General features: G+C 41.8%; 1 protein-coding gene across 1 annotated transcript; it reads left to right on the top strand.

Annotated features, from left to right (window-relative positions):
• Window positions 1-5,092: 5,092 nt before the first annotated feature.
• On the top strand, window positions 5,093-15,147 carry SPRYD7 (SPRY domain containing 7). Its single transcript, XM_054654551.2, has 5 exons — window positions 5,093-5,250; window positions 6,472-6,588; window positions 9,524-9,690; window positions 11,305-11,407; window positions 13,912-15,147. The coding sequence occupies exons 1-5, from the start codon at window positions 5,145-5,147 to the stop codon at window positions 14,007-14,009; spliced, it is 591 nt and encodes a 196-aa protein (XP_054510526.1). The 5' UTR covers window positions 5,093-5,144; the 3' UTR covers window positions 14,010-15,147.
• The last annotated feature ends 1,064 nt before the right edge of the window (window positions 15,148-16,211 follow it).

Genomic DNA, 16,211 nt, shown 5'->3' with positions numbered 1-16,211 from the left:
CATGGCTCTTCTAATAAACACTATGCCAGGAAATTTCTGAGACTGAAGCTCTGAGTTGTGGTTCAGTCAGCGACCTCAGAGCTGACAGCTACTACTCCTCTTGTCTGTCCCAGCTCTGCCAGCCTCTGCAGATGCTCTACTGAGCTGATTCCACCCACTCAGTCAGCAGAAAGCTATTCTCTTTTCTTTGTTGAGGTGAGTTTTGTGCTGATTCAACAAGTTAAATCAGCCCAATGCAAGATCAGACAATCACCAGGTCTAACGTCAGAAGAGCGAGGAAAAGAGGAGTAAGATTTTCCTCATCCAGTGGCAGCAAGCCATTAACGTGACTCAGGTTGTAACAGGTAACTCTACCCTGACAGGCGGATTCTCGGGGGGGGTTAAGCCAAGACAAGACTGTGCTGCTGGCAAAAGTCATCATTCCATCCTTTCCCCTTTCCTTAGTCATGCTTTCCTGATGCCTCCTCTCTGCTGGCTACGACACTCATGCAGCCACATGTTAAGCCAGATCAGCTTGCCAACAGAGCTGAAAGCTAATCCAGTTTACAAAAAAAAAAAAAAAAAAGAAAGAGAGAAAAAAAAAAGAAAAATAAAAGAAATTTCCAGCAGGATCAATTTTGGCAGCCAGCTGATCGTGCAGCCGAACAAACACCAGTGCCAGGATGAGCCAGTGAGAGGGCCTGTTTTGGTGGCAGCCTGCACACACGTCAGCATAAACCAGAAGTGCCCCCACAGGCCGTAATTTCACAAATGCTTCCAGCCAGCTATTGCCAGCACTGCTGCCAAAAGTAACACAGCCTTGCCCTCGGCCACACCAGCTGCTCATTCCAGGCTCCAGGCACCCGCTGTGCTTTGCTGGAGGAGAACTGATTGATAAATATAGCTGGAGTTAAAAGCAGTATTTTTTTCCCTCCCAAATTTGTTTTCCACATCAGTAAAGCACCTCTGAAGCAAAGACCTGTTGGATTTTAATTGTCTCCTGGGGTGAAGCTCCAGGAAAAGAGGTGAGTTGAGGGCATTTTACAGTCTTATCCTTGGCTGCAAACCTGCCTTCCCACTAAGGCTTCACGTCCCATTACAGAGGTGTCAGACACACAGAATACACTCCAGCTTCAGGACAGAGACTTCTTGAAGGACTCTCCCTTATTCAGCTGTGCTGAGGTAAGCATACTCTCAATCTGAGGTGGATAATGTAGTCACTGTGGGTACCTAAATATGGACATGAATCTGCAAGAGCTTAGAGCAGCTTGATAAGAAGCTACCGCAAGATAACACAAATAAATAAATTATTCAAAACAGCTCCACATATCAAACACCTTACTAATGTATAAATGTTTCACAACTATATTATATCTAACTACATTTCTTTTCAACAGATACATCTGGACTATATAAAACATTCCAAACAAGGGATCAGAGAAAGCAGTTCCTTGTTATTGTTCCATAAAAGCTACTTTTAATATGGATTGTAGAAATACCAGGCATTAAAAATCCATGAAGGATCATCAGCAACTGAAATGATCAACTGCTGTTTTGAGGTCTGAATTTCAGAGTCTGCCTTGATATCTGCAGGGTCTCTGCTGACCCTGAAAAGCTCTGTAGTTCTGCATACAGAACTTTGACCTACAGAGTTAACTAATATTCAGCACTTTGCCAGATTTTTCTGCAGAGGGACGTGGGGGGGAATCGATGATGAATTCAGTCAGCTCCTTAGCGAAATCCTATTTATTTACAAAGAATGTACAGCCACGTCCCATTTCCTTGCACGCAGAGGAAGCAAATGGGAGGGAGAACTGTACAGCAATCCAAGTGTGCTGCTCCAGCCAGGATGCTTGCCCAGAAGAAGCTGTCCATTGGCTTTTTCTCAGGGCCATACACCACTGCTTCTCCCACTGTCTGCTGGCTCTTGCGTGGTGTTTCCGGTCCCGGACATGCACACAGGCAAACACAGCTGCAACCAATCTGTGCTCTTGCTGCTGCACTCACAAGCAGTCCCTAGAAAAGTCTCCCTCACTTTCCCCAAATTAGTGCTTGCTCATTCAAGTTAGCTCATCTTAGCACCACTTGGCCATGCACCCCTGTGCCCTGGGCAGCAGTTTCTCGTTTTTAGCTATCTTATGTCATAAAAGAACTCAATTGCTCCTTCCTGAACAAAGCATGGCCAGCGTCCCTGTCAGTTTTAATGAGGTTTGGGATTGCCTATAGATCAAAGCTCTGCTCCAGTGGGTTTTGCTTGTATTGCATAAAGAGGAAAGGAGAAATGACCTCCAAAACAAAGAGAACAACAAGGAACAAAATTAATTTCCATATGTAATTTCTTCTATGATTTGGCAAGCGTCAGATTAACTGTGTAAAACAGAGGCGTTCCTACAGAAAGTTAATCCTCACAAGAACTACATTATGGTGAAGATTTCAAAAGTACAAGCACAACCTGTTTTTCATCTGAGACCTTGTCTGTATCATCTTCCAAACCACAGACCTGACCCTGGGAGTGGAAGGACTGCTTTCAATAAACAAACCTTGATTTTCCAGTCCTGCACCATCATTTACTTCTGTGCAAGTTGCATGGAGACATTACTAAATCCATTCCAACATACATAATAACTACTTTTTTACATTGGTTTTCACAGGTGTAAATGCCTCCACAAAGCATGTGGCAGCGGAGAAGCAAGTCCGATTGGTTTCTACTTGCAGGACAAAGAGGAATTATTTCTCTGAGAACAGATTAGTCATGTATTACACTGTTGTAATGTGTGCTGCCACAATGGGAGAGAGCTGCCCTCTCCTGCAAATTTGGCATATCAGGGAACCTTTCTGAAACACACTTGTCTGAAGCCAGTAGATGTACTTTGCAGGGCTAATGAGAGACAGTTGTATTTTGTGAATGAAGCTCTAAGCCAGAGAATGAAACAAATAAATGACCATCATTTTCCTTCAGCAGGTCCTCCAAATAAGTCTGCATTTGTGAAATGGATGGGAGTGGTTGTGTTCTACTAGCATGGTTCCCAGACAAAATGTTTCTGCTGCTACTGTTCAAGGAAATAAAGTTAAAACACTGAAAGCAGCAAACATGTCTAGGCATGCTGAGCATAATTTTGCATCCAGTGTGGGAGGGTCCAAAATACTTGGCCACCCCAAGTGAAAGAAATGAACATTCAAGTAAGGCAGAAGCTGAATTAACCCTTGATTACCAAGCGCAATTATACTTCTAAATATTAAAGGCAAGATCTTCATTTCTTTGGGGCAGTTCTTTGTGCACTGTAAAGCTTTTGGTGCTCACGCACTCTATAAACAGCCTGACAAGCACATTTACAAATACAGTGCTATCCTGCTGCAACTGTTCACCTCATCCTTCAAGAAAGTAATTTAGAGCTTAAATCTCTAGCTAAGTTTTGTTTTTCTTTTTTTTTCTTTTTAAAACTATATTAATGTTTATCTTTTAGCATTTACTGTAACAAACGCACAGGCAATAAAAATCCCACAGAGACTTAAATGAGACTAAATTTGTGAACAACAAGCTACCAGTAAGAATCCTGATGCCCTCCATATGAAATAAATAAACATCAGTTTCCACCTAATATTTACTTCTTGGAAGTTCAGGACTAATCCCATTTGGCATATTTTAAGGAAGTGAGCTTTTGACCCCAAATGTTTATGGGCTGTAACAGTAAGTCCAATAAAAAAAAAGGAAGAACATTTTAGAGCTGCTCCTAAAATCAGATTGGTTTTACGCATGATTTTGAGAAAGACAGCACTTCACCTCATGTTTCAAGTAAAAGGGGGTAAGTGTGACTGATACAGCCCATCCAGACCAGTAAGAGATTTGTGGCTATGAAAGTTTATTTTAACAAGGATTTCTGAATTAACCCCCTGGCCCCCACAAGACAGATAACATAGTACCACATGGGTTACATTACTTACATCATACTTTATACTGTAATAAAATGTTAAGGGAGCCTTCTAGGTGAAATGCCACATAATAATACATTGAAATAATGAGATAAAGAAGCCTTCAGATGAAAATAATCAAATTACCTGCTATCTGCAAAACATTCTACGTCAGCAGCTCATGGCACATTTATTTGATATTTTTCTGTAGATAAATAAAAATGTGAAGTGGGCACAGGTAAGCTTCTATAGCCATGTTATCAATATTTACTGTGTTTGTTGGAGCCCAGTTTGTGGGTCCTGCTCTGGATGCTGTGGGTACTGTAGGAATGCAGAAATAGACATGGAAATGCTCGTGTAACCCAAAGACCACAAGTGATGTTACAGCTTTTTTATTAGGTGGTATGTATTCTACCTCTGTGAGAGGGACACAAAGCTGGCCTCAAACTGTGCTTTGCAAAACAAAATAGTAAGTGCAGTGATAGCACAGTGTAGCACCCATGGCAGTTGAATTTGAGTAAATTTAGGAGAGGTTTTGAGCACATGAAGAAGTACTCTAGGAGCAAAGTGTACTTCTTCAAACACTTGGGGTTAAGACTCAAAGATGGAAGGGCAGAGGTCTGAAAAAGAAGGAGAGAGTGCAACTCACAGGTGCACCTGCAGGCCCAGTTGTGTGTGAACCTTTCATTTCGGTGAGCCACGTCTGAGTTTTCCAAAAATTAAAAAAGAGAAAGGTGGAGAGGGGAAAAAATGAAAAAAGGACATAAAATAAACGGGGTTCTTTTTACTTGGTGCCAGGAATAACTGAGCAGTAAATTTCCATGAAGGAGTCCCTTCCCACGTGAGAGGTTCGTTGACGCCATACGTACCACCTGCCCATCATAATCAGTGTCCTCTTTTTTTATATGTGCATATATGCATAGATACATTAATTATCCTTTATATGCATGTACATACGTACAATACGTCCTTTAGGAGGCTGCGCCGGTCGCCTCACGCCACGGCGACAGCTGCGGAAAAAAAAGATCAGCAGGGGCTGCACTCGTTGTCCCCTAGATTTTAATTTCCAGAGGGACGACGGGGCGCAATAAAAAACCGTGCCCGATTTTTAATTTTTTTTTTTCCTAATTTAATTTAATTTCACTTTAGCCCGCGCTCAGCGCGGCGCTCCCCGCCGGCCATGTCGCGGCGGGGCGGAGGGGGGGCCGTGTGGCGGCGGCCGTTGCGCCTGCGCGGTGCGGGGGGTGCGGCCGGCCATGGCCGCCTCCGTGTTCTGCTGCTTCTCCTGGTGCCGGGATGGCGGCGCCGGCCACATCCCGCTCAAGGAGATGCCGGCCGTGCACCTGGACACGCAGCGCATGGGTGAGCGGGCCAGGGCCGCTGCCGCCGCCGGGCGGCTCCCTGGCGGGCAGGGCCGCAGCTCCGGGGCGCGGCACAGGGGGTAACCGCTGGGAAAGTCGCCTTGGGGCTACTTCTTTAGCAGGAATTGGCAGGTTTTTAAACCAAGGAAGCTTGGTTTGGAAGTGCTTTAAAGCAGTTTGTGTTTAACTGAAGCTGGTGGGTGCAGTGAGTGTGTGAGGAGGCCGAGGGCGGCAGGCTGCTCGGCGGGGGCTGCCGTGGGCAGGGTGGGCACGGGTGGTTCAGAGCCGAGGGGCTGAGCTCGCAGAACCGCGGAATCTGTGAGGTTGGAAAAGAGTTCTGAGGTCAAAGAGTCCAACCTGTGCCCCAACGCCACCACGTCAGCCGGACCAGGGCACTCAATGCCACACCAGCCTTTCCTTAAACATCTCCAGGGACGGCGACTCCACCTCCAGTTACGGCAGTGGAGATGGAGAAGGAGCCAGGCCGTGCAGAGTCTTATCCTGCTGCTCTTTTGAGGATTACCCTTAGCATGAGCTGTCCACAGAACCGTGCCCGGGCTTTGTTGAGGACAGAGGGGATCTGGGCCAGCAGCAGCAGAGCCGGGAGAGAGCTGGGGAGGAATAGGTACGGTCCAGTGCTCGGACACAATTGTTAGCCACAGCATTCCATGTGCTTGGCCATGAAGTGGTCCAATGGAGAAGGAAAGCTTATCAGAGAATGTTTTCCTCTCTGTATTGGCAGGCACATTTCTAATATTTCAGAGACTAACTAAACACCTTGCAATTCCATCATCAATCATTTCTACCCGATATGCTTTTCCTTCTTGTTGCAGAATGCTTTATGTCGGATGTTAGACAACAGAGTACAGGGCTTTGGTCTCACAGTGAACCCTTTCTGACTAAATTGTAAGTTATGCTTCTGATGTGGCTAAAGCAAAGGTGGTAATCAGCATGGTGCCATAAAGCCCGAGAGGTGAAAATTAGATCAGTTTATAGATTTTAAATAAATAAACCCTAGTGGAAAGATGAACTAGCCTGTAAACAACCTTCCTTCTCTTGCTTCAAAGCACGGCCCATCATCATATTTCTCACAGACTAATAAAGCTTTTACTTGGGGCAGAAGTAACAAAACCTGGTTTCAATATTTAGAGCTTTTGAGGGCTGCTTTCAGGTTTCTAAAAATGTTTTGAAGTTCTGTGGGTTTCTTTTTTTCTACTTGCAGGAACAGATGTCGTCATTGTTAAAAATGGCAGAAGAATATGTGGCACGGGAGGATGCTTAGCCAATGCACCTTTGCATCAGAACAAGAGTTATTTCGAGTTTAAAATCCAGTCCACAGGTTAGTCAGCAAAAAATACACAACTTTAAACTTGGGAGGTATGTTACATTGCCTGCTGGTGGCAGTATCTCAAAGGCTCAGCACATGCATCTTTCTAATTGCATCCTTGAACTTGTGAACGTTAGAGAGATTTATAAGTTACTGTGTGAAAGGAAATTTCTTTTTTTTCTTTTTTAATTCTGACTCTAAAATATTAAAAATAATAGTAAGTGTATTACTAAAGGAGTGCAGATACTAAGCCCCCACATTGTTCTGTATGCTGTTATAGGCATGTTTTTCAGGTGGCATATTTTAGAAATTATTTTTCCTCAATAAATGCTTATGTATTTACGTATTATGTAGCTATGGTGTACTTTTTAAGGAGTGCAGTTTATCCAGTGATATTTGTATCTATTTGTCTACCCTCATTTGCACTTAGCAGGCACTGTTCACCCAAGCAAGGGTAAGACTCCTTGTGCTACCCTTTGCTCTTCAGATCAAGTGTGTAGCACTTACTCTGACACTGCCTTATCCAGAGGAGCCTTTCAGCACCTTGTTCCTTTATTTGCTCCTACAAATACGGTCAGCTTCACTACTACAGAGAGCACTCCTGGCTTGCCTGTATTCTGGCATGAAAAGTCAGCCTGTATTTTTAAAAACTGCTAGCAGACACTCTGAAAATGAAGCTGTGCTTTCCTGAAGTGTGTGTGGGGAGGGAAGAAGAGGGGAAGTGTTAGTCCTGAGGCAGGCCTTATGTACCAGCTGGAGCTTGATGCTGAAACATTTTGGATAAGAATTGTTTGCCTTCAGATGGGTCAGAGTGCAGGCAGCATGTACACAGATCTGCCCACAACACCTTGCAGTCCAGCTAGCTGGTTAGTTTTGAGCTACATGTAAGCCCATATCCAATTTAACTTGGCAATTTTATTATCCTTTTTTTGGGAAGAATCCATTGCAGGTGTTGTTCATCTATGGTCATTATTCAGACAGATAGTCTATCCATGTTCTTAACACTTGAGAAACATGGGAGATAAACTCTCCTGGTTCCTGTGAGCCTTTTTTCCTCTATTCCTGTGCCCCAAGGCAGGAAAACTGTGGAAGACTTAAAGTAAATCTTAGATTTCCAGAAGTATCCCTGCACAGTTAATTAGAGGTTACCTATGGGGTCACCGTGATTATTGTAAAGTTTTTTGAAGTCGAATCACACTCTTACCTTTTCATTCTTGCTGTTAGAATAAATTATTCTACAGTTTCATCTTTTGAAAATAAGTTTCTTACATATTTGCCTCATTTTAGTCTTCTCTAGACTAAAAAGTCCCAGTTTGTTGGGGTTTTTTTTCATTATCTCCTTATAGATAAAATTTTTACACTTTTGATTGGTTTTGTTGTTTCTTCTACAATATCTTTAGTCAGCCTAATTTATCTTGAGGTATAGTGGTTAAAATGGATGTTCTGCTTCAGCTGCAGCAGCAGTAGATTACCTCATCTGTTTTATACATTCCACACATCCAGAAGTTTTCCACATCAGTAGAGCACACTCACACTCAGCAAGTGGTCTGTGAACTGGTTACCAAGCCACTACTGTATTTGTGCCACTTACTGTTCCTACTTACCTGCTCTTCTTCATATTTAAATAAAAACAGATGCACTTTCTTTATTTCTAACTAGTTAGTCAGGATCACTTTAAACCTCTCAAGAGCTTGCAGTCTTGTCAGGCTGGGATTGGCAGCATGTTTAATCAACACATTGTCATGTTATGCAAGTAATTGATGGTAATACAGAGCAGTATCTGACCTTGTGCATTCAATGCAAAACCTCAAACCCCACTTGAGTCATCTTTTTTGATTTGACAGGGTGCTACTGATGAGTAATCCTGGAATAGTTTTCTAACCACTGTGCCTTCATATTGCTGTAACTGTCTAGATCATGTTTTCATCATTTGACTATTTCAGTGTTGTATGAGTTTCAAAATTATTACCAAATCTAGGTCTGTAATATTAACACTTTCTTTTTTTTCCATAAGACTAGTCTAGCTAGCTGAAAAAAGAAAATTTGGTGTTTATAGATCCATGCTAGTTGGATTTAATTTTTTTATCCACATACAGCCTCAGAGTTTGTATCCAATATTTTTCTGGGGGTGAAAGTTCAACTGAGTGGTTACAATTCTCTTTCTCAGAGATCCTTCTTTTTCAAGATAGATGCTGTTTGTCTTCAGTCTCCTGTGGCTACTTGTGCTGGGTCTGGTCAGGATGGGGTTAATTATCTTCATAGCAGCCCCTGTGGTTGTCTGTTTTAGATTTGTGACCAAAGCAATACTGATAACAAAACAATACTGATAACACACCAATACTTTAGCAATTGCTGAGCAGGGCTTGCACAGCATCAAAACCTTGTCTGTTTCTCACTCTGCCCCTCCAGTGAATACAATTAGGGTTGCATAAGAGCTTGTGAGGGGACAGAACCGGGTGGATGACCCAAAATAGCCAACAAGATATTCCATACCACATAGCACCTGTCTTGTTCAGGAATAAATGGGAGAGGAGGGGGATTTAGGGAGATTAGCCATCTTTTACTTGGGAATTGGCTGGGCATCAGTCTATCCCTGGGAGGTGGTGAGTGATTGCCATTGCATCACTTTTGTCTTATTGTCTCTTTCACTTCTGCTTTACTTACTAAACAATTTTTATCTTTAGCCACAAGCTTTCTTGGTTTTACTCTTCCTTTTCTCTTCCTCCATTCCATGAGGGCCTGAGTGGGCTGGGGGAAGAGAATGACTGGCTGGATGGTGCTTAGCTGCCAGAGCTAACCCACAATAGTTCTGGTATTTCCAGGAGATATTTACTGGTAGTACCATCATGGCATTAGTTAAAAAACAAAGTCTTTATGCTATCCTGCTTCAGTCAGTCTTCAAAGTAACATGTTTTTTTTTTCTTACTGTGTTAATATCACATTTTAGGGATTTGGGGTATAGGAGTTGCAACCCAGAAAGCAAACTTGAATCAAATTCCACTTGGTCGAGATGTCCACAGCCTGGTGATAAGAAATGATGGAGCTCTCTACTATAACAATGAGGAGAAAAATAGGCTACCAGCAAACAGCCTGCCTCAGGAGGGCGATGTGGTGGTGAGTTTCTTAAGGCTTTCTTACTTCCTCACCTCAATGCCTCTTATTTACAGCTCTGTTTTAAGTCAAATTGTTCAGTTTGCATCTCCCAGTTTGGAAAGTGCTGGGATATAAATTCCTGTTATCTATGAATGAATCAGCAGCCTGGACATGGATGGACTTCATTCTTGGTATTGATAGGTTCCTAATGAGGGATGGACTTGACCAGAGTTTGAGAAATAGTTTCTGGTGCTCTATTTCAGTATCTACCTGACTGATAATTCCCATCACGAGGATCTTATGTTGTTTGAGATGGGATCTGCCTGAACAAATAATGTGCTGGAATGCATTACATGTCTATGCACCATGCCCAGCTGAACTCAAGAACCCTTAGCTAACTGGTTAATGATTAGAAGGACAAAGCAGGGCAGAGATGGGTCCTGGGTGATAAATTAATTGTATTTTTAGCCAAACTTTTGTAGTTTGTGGGGGATATAGAGTGGGGAGGGGGGTAATGTTCACTGGAAAAATGATTAAGAAAAAATTTTTTGTACCTTACTATTTCAGGTTTCTCAAAACATCCTTAAGTGACTTTGTTCAAAGTGTTGGTTTTTTAGTACTGTCATTTTCTCCATGTCCTCTTAGGTATTTTCAAAAATACATGAGAGCAATGCAATGAAATTGAGACCATTTATCCCCCCTACTTTTTCACACTGGGTAACTTGTCTCTCTATAGCCATGGTTAGAAATGCCATCTTTAGAAGCTGCAAACAGCTAGGGGTGATATCTCCACCCTTAACCCTCAGATACAATACTGTTCTTTTAATCCCCTTCTGAAATTGTTTTTTGAAGGGTTGCTGATTGTTTCAGGCTTTAGTGAACTAGTGTGATCTGAACAGCTTCAGCTAATCACAAAAAATATAACTGATGTGTTACTGCTAACTTCCTCATTTCCAAAGTATCAAGTTATTTTGTTCTGTCATGAAAACAAATTTTTGAAGTCCTGCATGAGCACACAAATTGTCACTCTCAGACAATACCAAAGCAGTGAGGAAAGTCCTTTAGCTGACAGATAAGTAAGTTACTATTTTGTTAGTGTTTGCTTTCTGCCCTGTGGTCAGCATATTTATAGCGTTGTGTGTGAAACCACAGTCTGTTGCTGCCAGCAGAGTAAATGAACTGAGAGAGGTTTCCATATGGAGGTATGGAAGCATGAACTTGGTTCCTAGCATCATTATTTATTAAAGTTATTTCAGTGAGAAGATACAAACAAGAAGATTGCAATACTCCTTCTCGTACTCAAAATCATTGAATATCTTGTGTTTCTTTAACGTGGTGAAGTTTGGAAATTTGTTCTGTTAACTCAGTAAGATGTGGAGTGTATTATGCAGTATTGTGCTGCATCCCAGTTGGAATGGGGATTAAGGAATCCTGAGTATTTGAAAATAAAGATGTTATTACTGGTCATTTATTAACTTCTAGTCCTTGGCAGGAATATGTCAAGTGAGATTTTCTAGGATGCTGGGGTTTGCATAATGGTATTAAAATCTGCCTATGGCTAAGAAAGCTAAGTAGCAGTATTATGTGTATAAATTTGTTGATGCTTTTTTTTTTTTAATTTTCTGTACTTTGTAGGGCATTACATATGACCATGTAGAATTAAATGTATATTTAAATGGCAAGAACATGCATTGCCCAGCTTCAGGAATCAGGGGGACTGTCTATCCAGTGGTCTATGGTAAGTCAGAGATTTTCAAACTGTTTCACATTATGGAAAATATTTTCATTCCAGTTCTGTTTTGTGAGCTGTGTATTCTTCTGACTTAAATGTAACACACATCAATCATCTATTCTTGGCAACTACAACAATTAATTACATGAAAATTTAAACCTAGGAAATGACAAAAGAATATTTTTGACTCATTTTTAATGCTGCTTAATAGGAAAAAGAGCACTGCTTACTGACTGCTTATAGTGTCCACATCCAGCAAGCTGGGGAGCTGCTGCACTCAGTCTAAAAGTTGCCAGGTAAAAAAAATGAAGCAGATGGCAGACTTGTGGGTTAATCTGATTTATCTGTGAAGCTTGATATTTATGCCTTTTAATTTCCCATACTTCATAAATGCCACCAGTGTTCCATAGCAATAGAATGGTTGTTTGTGTTTTCTTGAACTTCCTGTGCAGTTTCTGCTCTTTGCTGCTTGTCCTATTGCTCTGCACCACCAAGCAGTACCTGGATCCACCCTTTTGGCACCCTCCCTTCAGATACTCGTAGATATTGGTGAGGTCCCTTCTCAGTCATCTCCTATTGAGACTGTGCAGACCCAGCTCCCTCAGCCTTTTCTCATGAGAGATGTGCTCCAGTCCCTTCATCATCTTCATCACCATCCTCTGGACCTGCTCCAGGAGCTCCATCTTCAGTTTATCTGAGCCTCATTTAAATAGTAGCCAAAATAATTTTGGTTGTAAGGATAACCCTTAGCTGCTTGATAGGGATAATTTTTAATTCATGGTGGGTTCCTAACGAACTGTAGGCATGTTCCCATTTATATCTTGATACATTTTGATTGATACGGAATTTTATGAACAGGAAGAAAACACACCAGTTGATTGTAGTGTTTTTGAAGTCTATGAATGTAGCTGGTGAATCACTTGCTTCCAAGCCCTGAGGGTGGAATGGTTTTACATGGTCAGGCTGTGATGTGTCCTTCAGCCACGTGATGGCGCCGCTAAAATGCTGTGGCGGCACCTCCTCGTGCAAAACCTTCCTCAGCAGCAGAGTTACTGTGTGGCTGCATCCTCCTGTCTTCTGGTAGGGGTCTTACACAGCATGAAGAATGAAGGTTGCTTTCAGAAAATACTCGGTGGCATGTTAGCCTACTGTTAATCTTTTTTCTCTGACTCAAGAAGTTCCATGCCTGGAGAATGCAGTGACCTTTTATTGCCAGGCTCTTTGGGTCTTCTTCCACAAGTGGGCATAATTTCATTATAATTATCATGTCTCCTACATGTAGCTATAACTTGAAGCCTGCAGGTTGTTTTTGTACTCTACTTACTTGGTATAAACTTCTAGTCCTTAATTTAATGTGAACTTCTAATCCTGTGGAAGGATTTGGCTATACAGAAGAGAGTTTCTCAAACATTTACTCTATTCAGACTAGAACTACAGATATCTTTTTAAGAGGAAGGTGATAGATCAGGCAAACACAGTGTCAAGCTTGAGAAGATAAAACAAAAAAATGGACTTAAAGGTTATTCCCTACAGCAGCTGTACCTCAGGCAGCAAGACATAAACACTGTATAAGCAAGTGTTTATGTCTTGCTTTAATGGAAGCAAGACATAAACACTGTGTAAGTACTAGAGAACTGTACAAACACACTGATAGGAGTTTTCACAAAGCCTAGGGGGGAAGAATTCCAGCCTTGTCTCTGAGATAGAGAAGTTCCAAAATATGGAGATGAACCTTTTCTTGTTTGAACTAATGTTGATGTTCTGCCAGCTTCATCTCAGAAGCTGTCTTTGAAACAGACCTTGTTTTCTGACTAGGTGGGTGTTTCAGTTTGCTAGTGAAGTACACAAAAGTGTTGCTCTGAAAATACTCACCAGCTTCTTTTTTATATTCTACATTGAAAGTACTGTTGTAGGTGGGTAGATTATGCAGGGGGTCAAAACCAGGGAGAAGTTCTGTAAAAAAACCACATTAACTTCCAATTTCAAGAAGCAGTCAAAGAAGCTCTCTTTGGATCATATGCTAAAACTGATGGTTTGATACCACTGCTGCAGACATGTGAAACCTTGTGGACCTCCAGAAAGCCACTATAGACAGGTGAAACTCCAACAGAATTAGGAACAGAAAAATATGCACATGAAGAGGTGACATCTCTGCAAGGTTTATCTGGTAGCAGCCTTAGTCTGTAGATTTCTGGAGAAATGGAGTGGAAGATTTGGAATCAATAGCCTGAAGCTCTGCTAACACTCCTAGTGAAATTAGACATTCTCATTGACTTCATTGAGGAACCATTACTGAGTAAACAGCAGAAAAGAGAGATGGTTTCCTCTCCTGGCTTAAGGCCTTACCAAATTCATTGAAGAGATTTATTTTAATTGTGTATATGTAATGGGCGTATTGAAGAAATTCTTTGTGGTTTGAGCACAGTCTACAGTTTATTAAGATGGTATAAAAGAGGATCAAACTGTTAGTGTTCCTTCTCTAATTCCTTCTTTTTGGTTCTCTTCTGCAGTTGATGACAGTGCCATTCTGGATTGTCAGTTCAGTGAATTTTATCATACACCTCCACCTGGGTTCGAAAAGATCCTCTTTGAGCAACAAATCTTCTGAATGTCTTCATACTGAGAATTTGCACCCTGCACTGTTACAAAAGCTTTGTCATCTTGAAGCCTCACTTTACTTTTAGGAAACATATCTGTATTTTTAGTAAGTATTTGTGACTGTTGTCTGCAGAATAAATACGTTAACTGCAAGACCAGGTAACTGTGTTGCTGTCCAAATAAGAGTTTTCTGGCATTGTTTTGTGGTTAAAAATGAGCGTTTTGAGGCAGTGTTTTTCTCTGATTTGTACTTGATGCATAAGGAGACTAGGGATATTGCTAGGGATATTGCTGTATTCAGTATTTTGGATAAACTGGAGCTCTGTAAGGCAAATAGTTCTTAGACATATGATAGCTATGGAGATGGATAGTTGTCATGATTTTTTTTCCCCCAGCTGTTTTCTCACAGAAATTATGTAATTTCTTTAAAGGATGCACTGTGTTTGTAGTCTGTGATTTGGAATTGTGGTGTCCTCCCAGTTGTGCAAATGACTAACAATACAATGGCATAACTAGCAGCTAGATACTTGCTAGATACTTGTTTTTTGGCAAGGTGTAGGTTAATCCATTCCCGCAATCTTAGAGCAGCAAATACAACTTATCTGTTTCTTTTAGCTTTTAATTTGCTTTTATTGTGACTAAAAAAAAAAAAAAAGAATATTTTCTAGTAATACTTTTTTGTTGAACCTTAAAAAGTAAACCTGAACACTACCTGTGTGTTTGAGGACCACCATGCTCTGGTAAGAGAGTAAGTACAGGTCACTCAGCTTGGGTAAGCAAAGACCCCGGTGAAGGGTATGAGATGTTATGGTGAAGCCTTGCATCTAAACTGTAAATTAGATTATTCTCTTATGGAATAGCATATTTAATTTCTTCATGAATCATTTATAAATGGCTAAGACATTGTTCTAAAATGTAATGCCCTTGAATATACATTGTGAGATGCTATTTTTTCCCCCTCTTGTCATATTTAATATACTTCCTAGAAGAATTTTTATTGTAAAAAAAAATCTTCATACTGAATGTTTGTTGTTTTGGTTTTGGCTTTTCCTGGGTTAATGTGTTTGCATAAATGATTTTATTTAAATATTTTTAGAAATTAACCTTATGAAATTTTCAAATACAAACAGCTTTCTCAAAGTCTTTCATCTTAGAATTTACTACATTTGTCTTAACTCTGTGGCCCATGTTTTCCTTCCTTTTAGCCTTGCTGTCACGTGACAGTATCGGGTAGAAATTTTCAACCTTGTCAGCTTATGGTGTAAACCTCAGGAAATTAGAGTGCAATTTTATCATTTCCCTTTGAAGTCTCCTCAAATCAGAGTAGGATAATGAGAAATAAAGTCTAAATCCTAAAACACCTTCCCCCCACCCCTCCCTTCTTTCTGGGCTTAAATTTTTTTCCCAATTTGCTCTACCTCCGGCAGCACAGAGGGACAAGGAATGGGAGCTGTGGTCAGTTCATCACATGTTGTCTCTGCTGCACCTTTTTCCTTAGGGGAAGGACTCCTCACATTCTTTCCCTGCTCCAGTGTGGTTCCTTCCCTTGGGAGACAGTTCTCCAGAACTTCTCCACTGTGAGTCCTTTCCATAGGATGCAGTTCTTCATGGGCTGCTCCAGCATGGATCCCTTACACTGGGTGCAGTCCTTCAGGAACAGACAGCTCCAGCGTGGGTCCCCTTGGGACAGGTTGTGGGTCACAGCCTCCTTGGGGTATCCATGTGCTCTGGATGGGGTCCTTCACAGCCTGCAGGGAGATCTCTGCTCCCCCATGGATCCCCACAGGCTGCAGTGGCACAGCTGCCTCACCATGGGCTGCACCAGGGACTGCAGGAGAATCTCTGCTCCAGTGCTAGGAGGACCTCCTGCCCCTCCACTGACCTTGGTGTCTGTGGGGCTGTTTCTCTCATGTTCTCACCCCTCTCTCTGGCTGAGATGGTGCAGTTTTCCCCTCCACCCCTTTTTAATCTGTTATTCTGGGGCTCTGCCACTGTCTCTGCTGGGCTTGATCTTGGCCAGCTGTAAGTCCATCTTGGACCCAGCTGGATCTGTCAGAAATGAGGGAAGCTTCTGGCATCTTCCCACGGAAGCCAGTCCTGTAGCCCCCTGCTACCAGAACCTTGCCATGCCATCCCAATACAGTTTCCACACAGCCTGGCTTCAAATGTCTGATGCAGCTCACCAAGTCCCAGGTTCCAGGGATTGCCTGTG

Source organism: Agelaius phoeniceus, chromosome 2 (assembly GCF_051311805.1).
Source record: "Agelaius phoeniceus isolate bAgePho1 chromosome 2, bAgePho1.hap1, whole genome shotgun sequence".
NCBI lineage: Eukaryota > Metazoa > Chordata > Aves > Passeriformes > Icteridae > Agelaius > Agelaius phoeniceus.
Note: the sequence above shows the minus strand (reverse complement) of the source record. Positions and strands in the feature narration are given on the sequence as shown.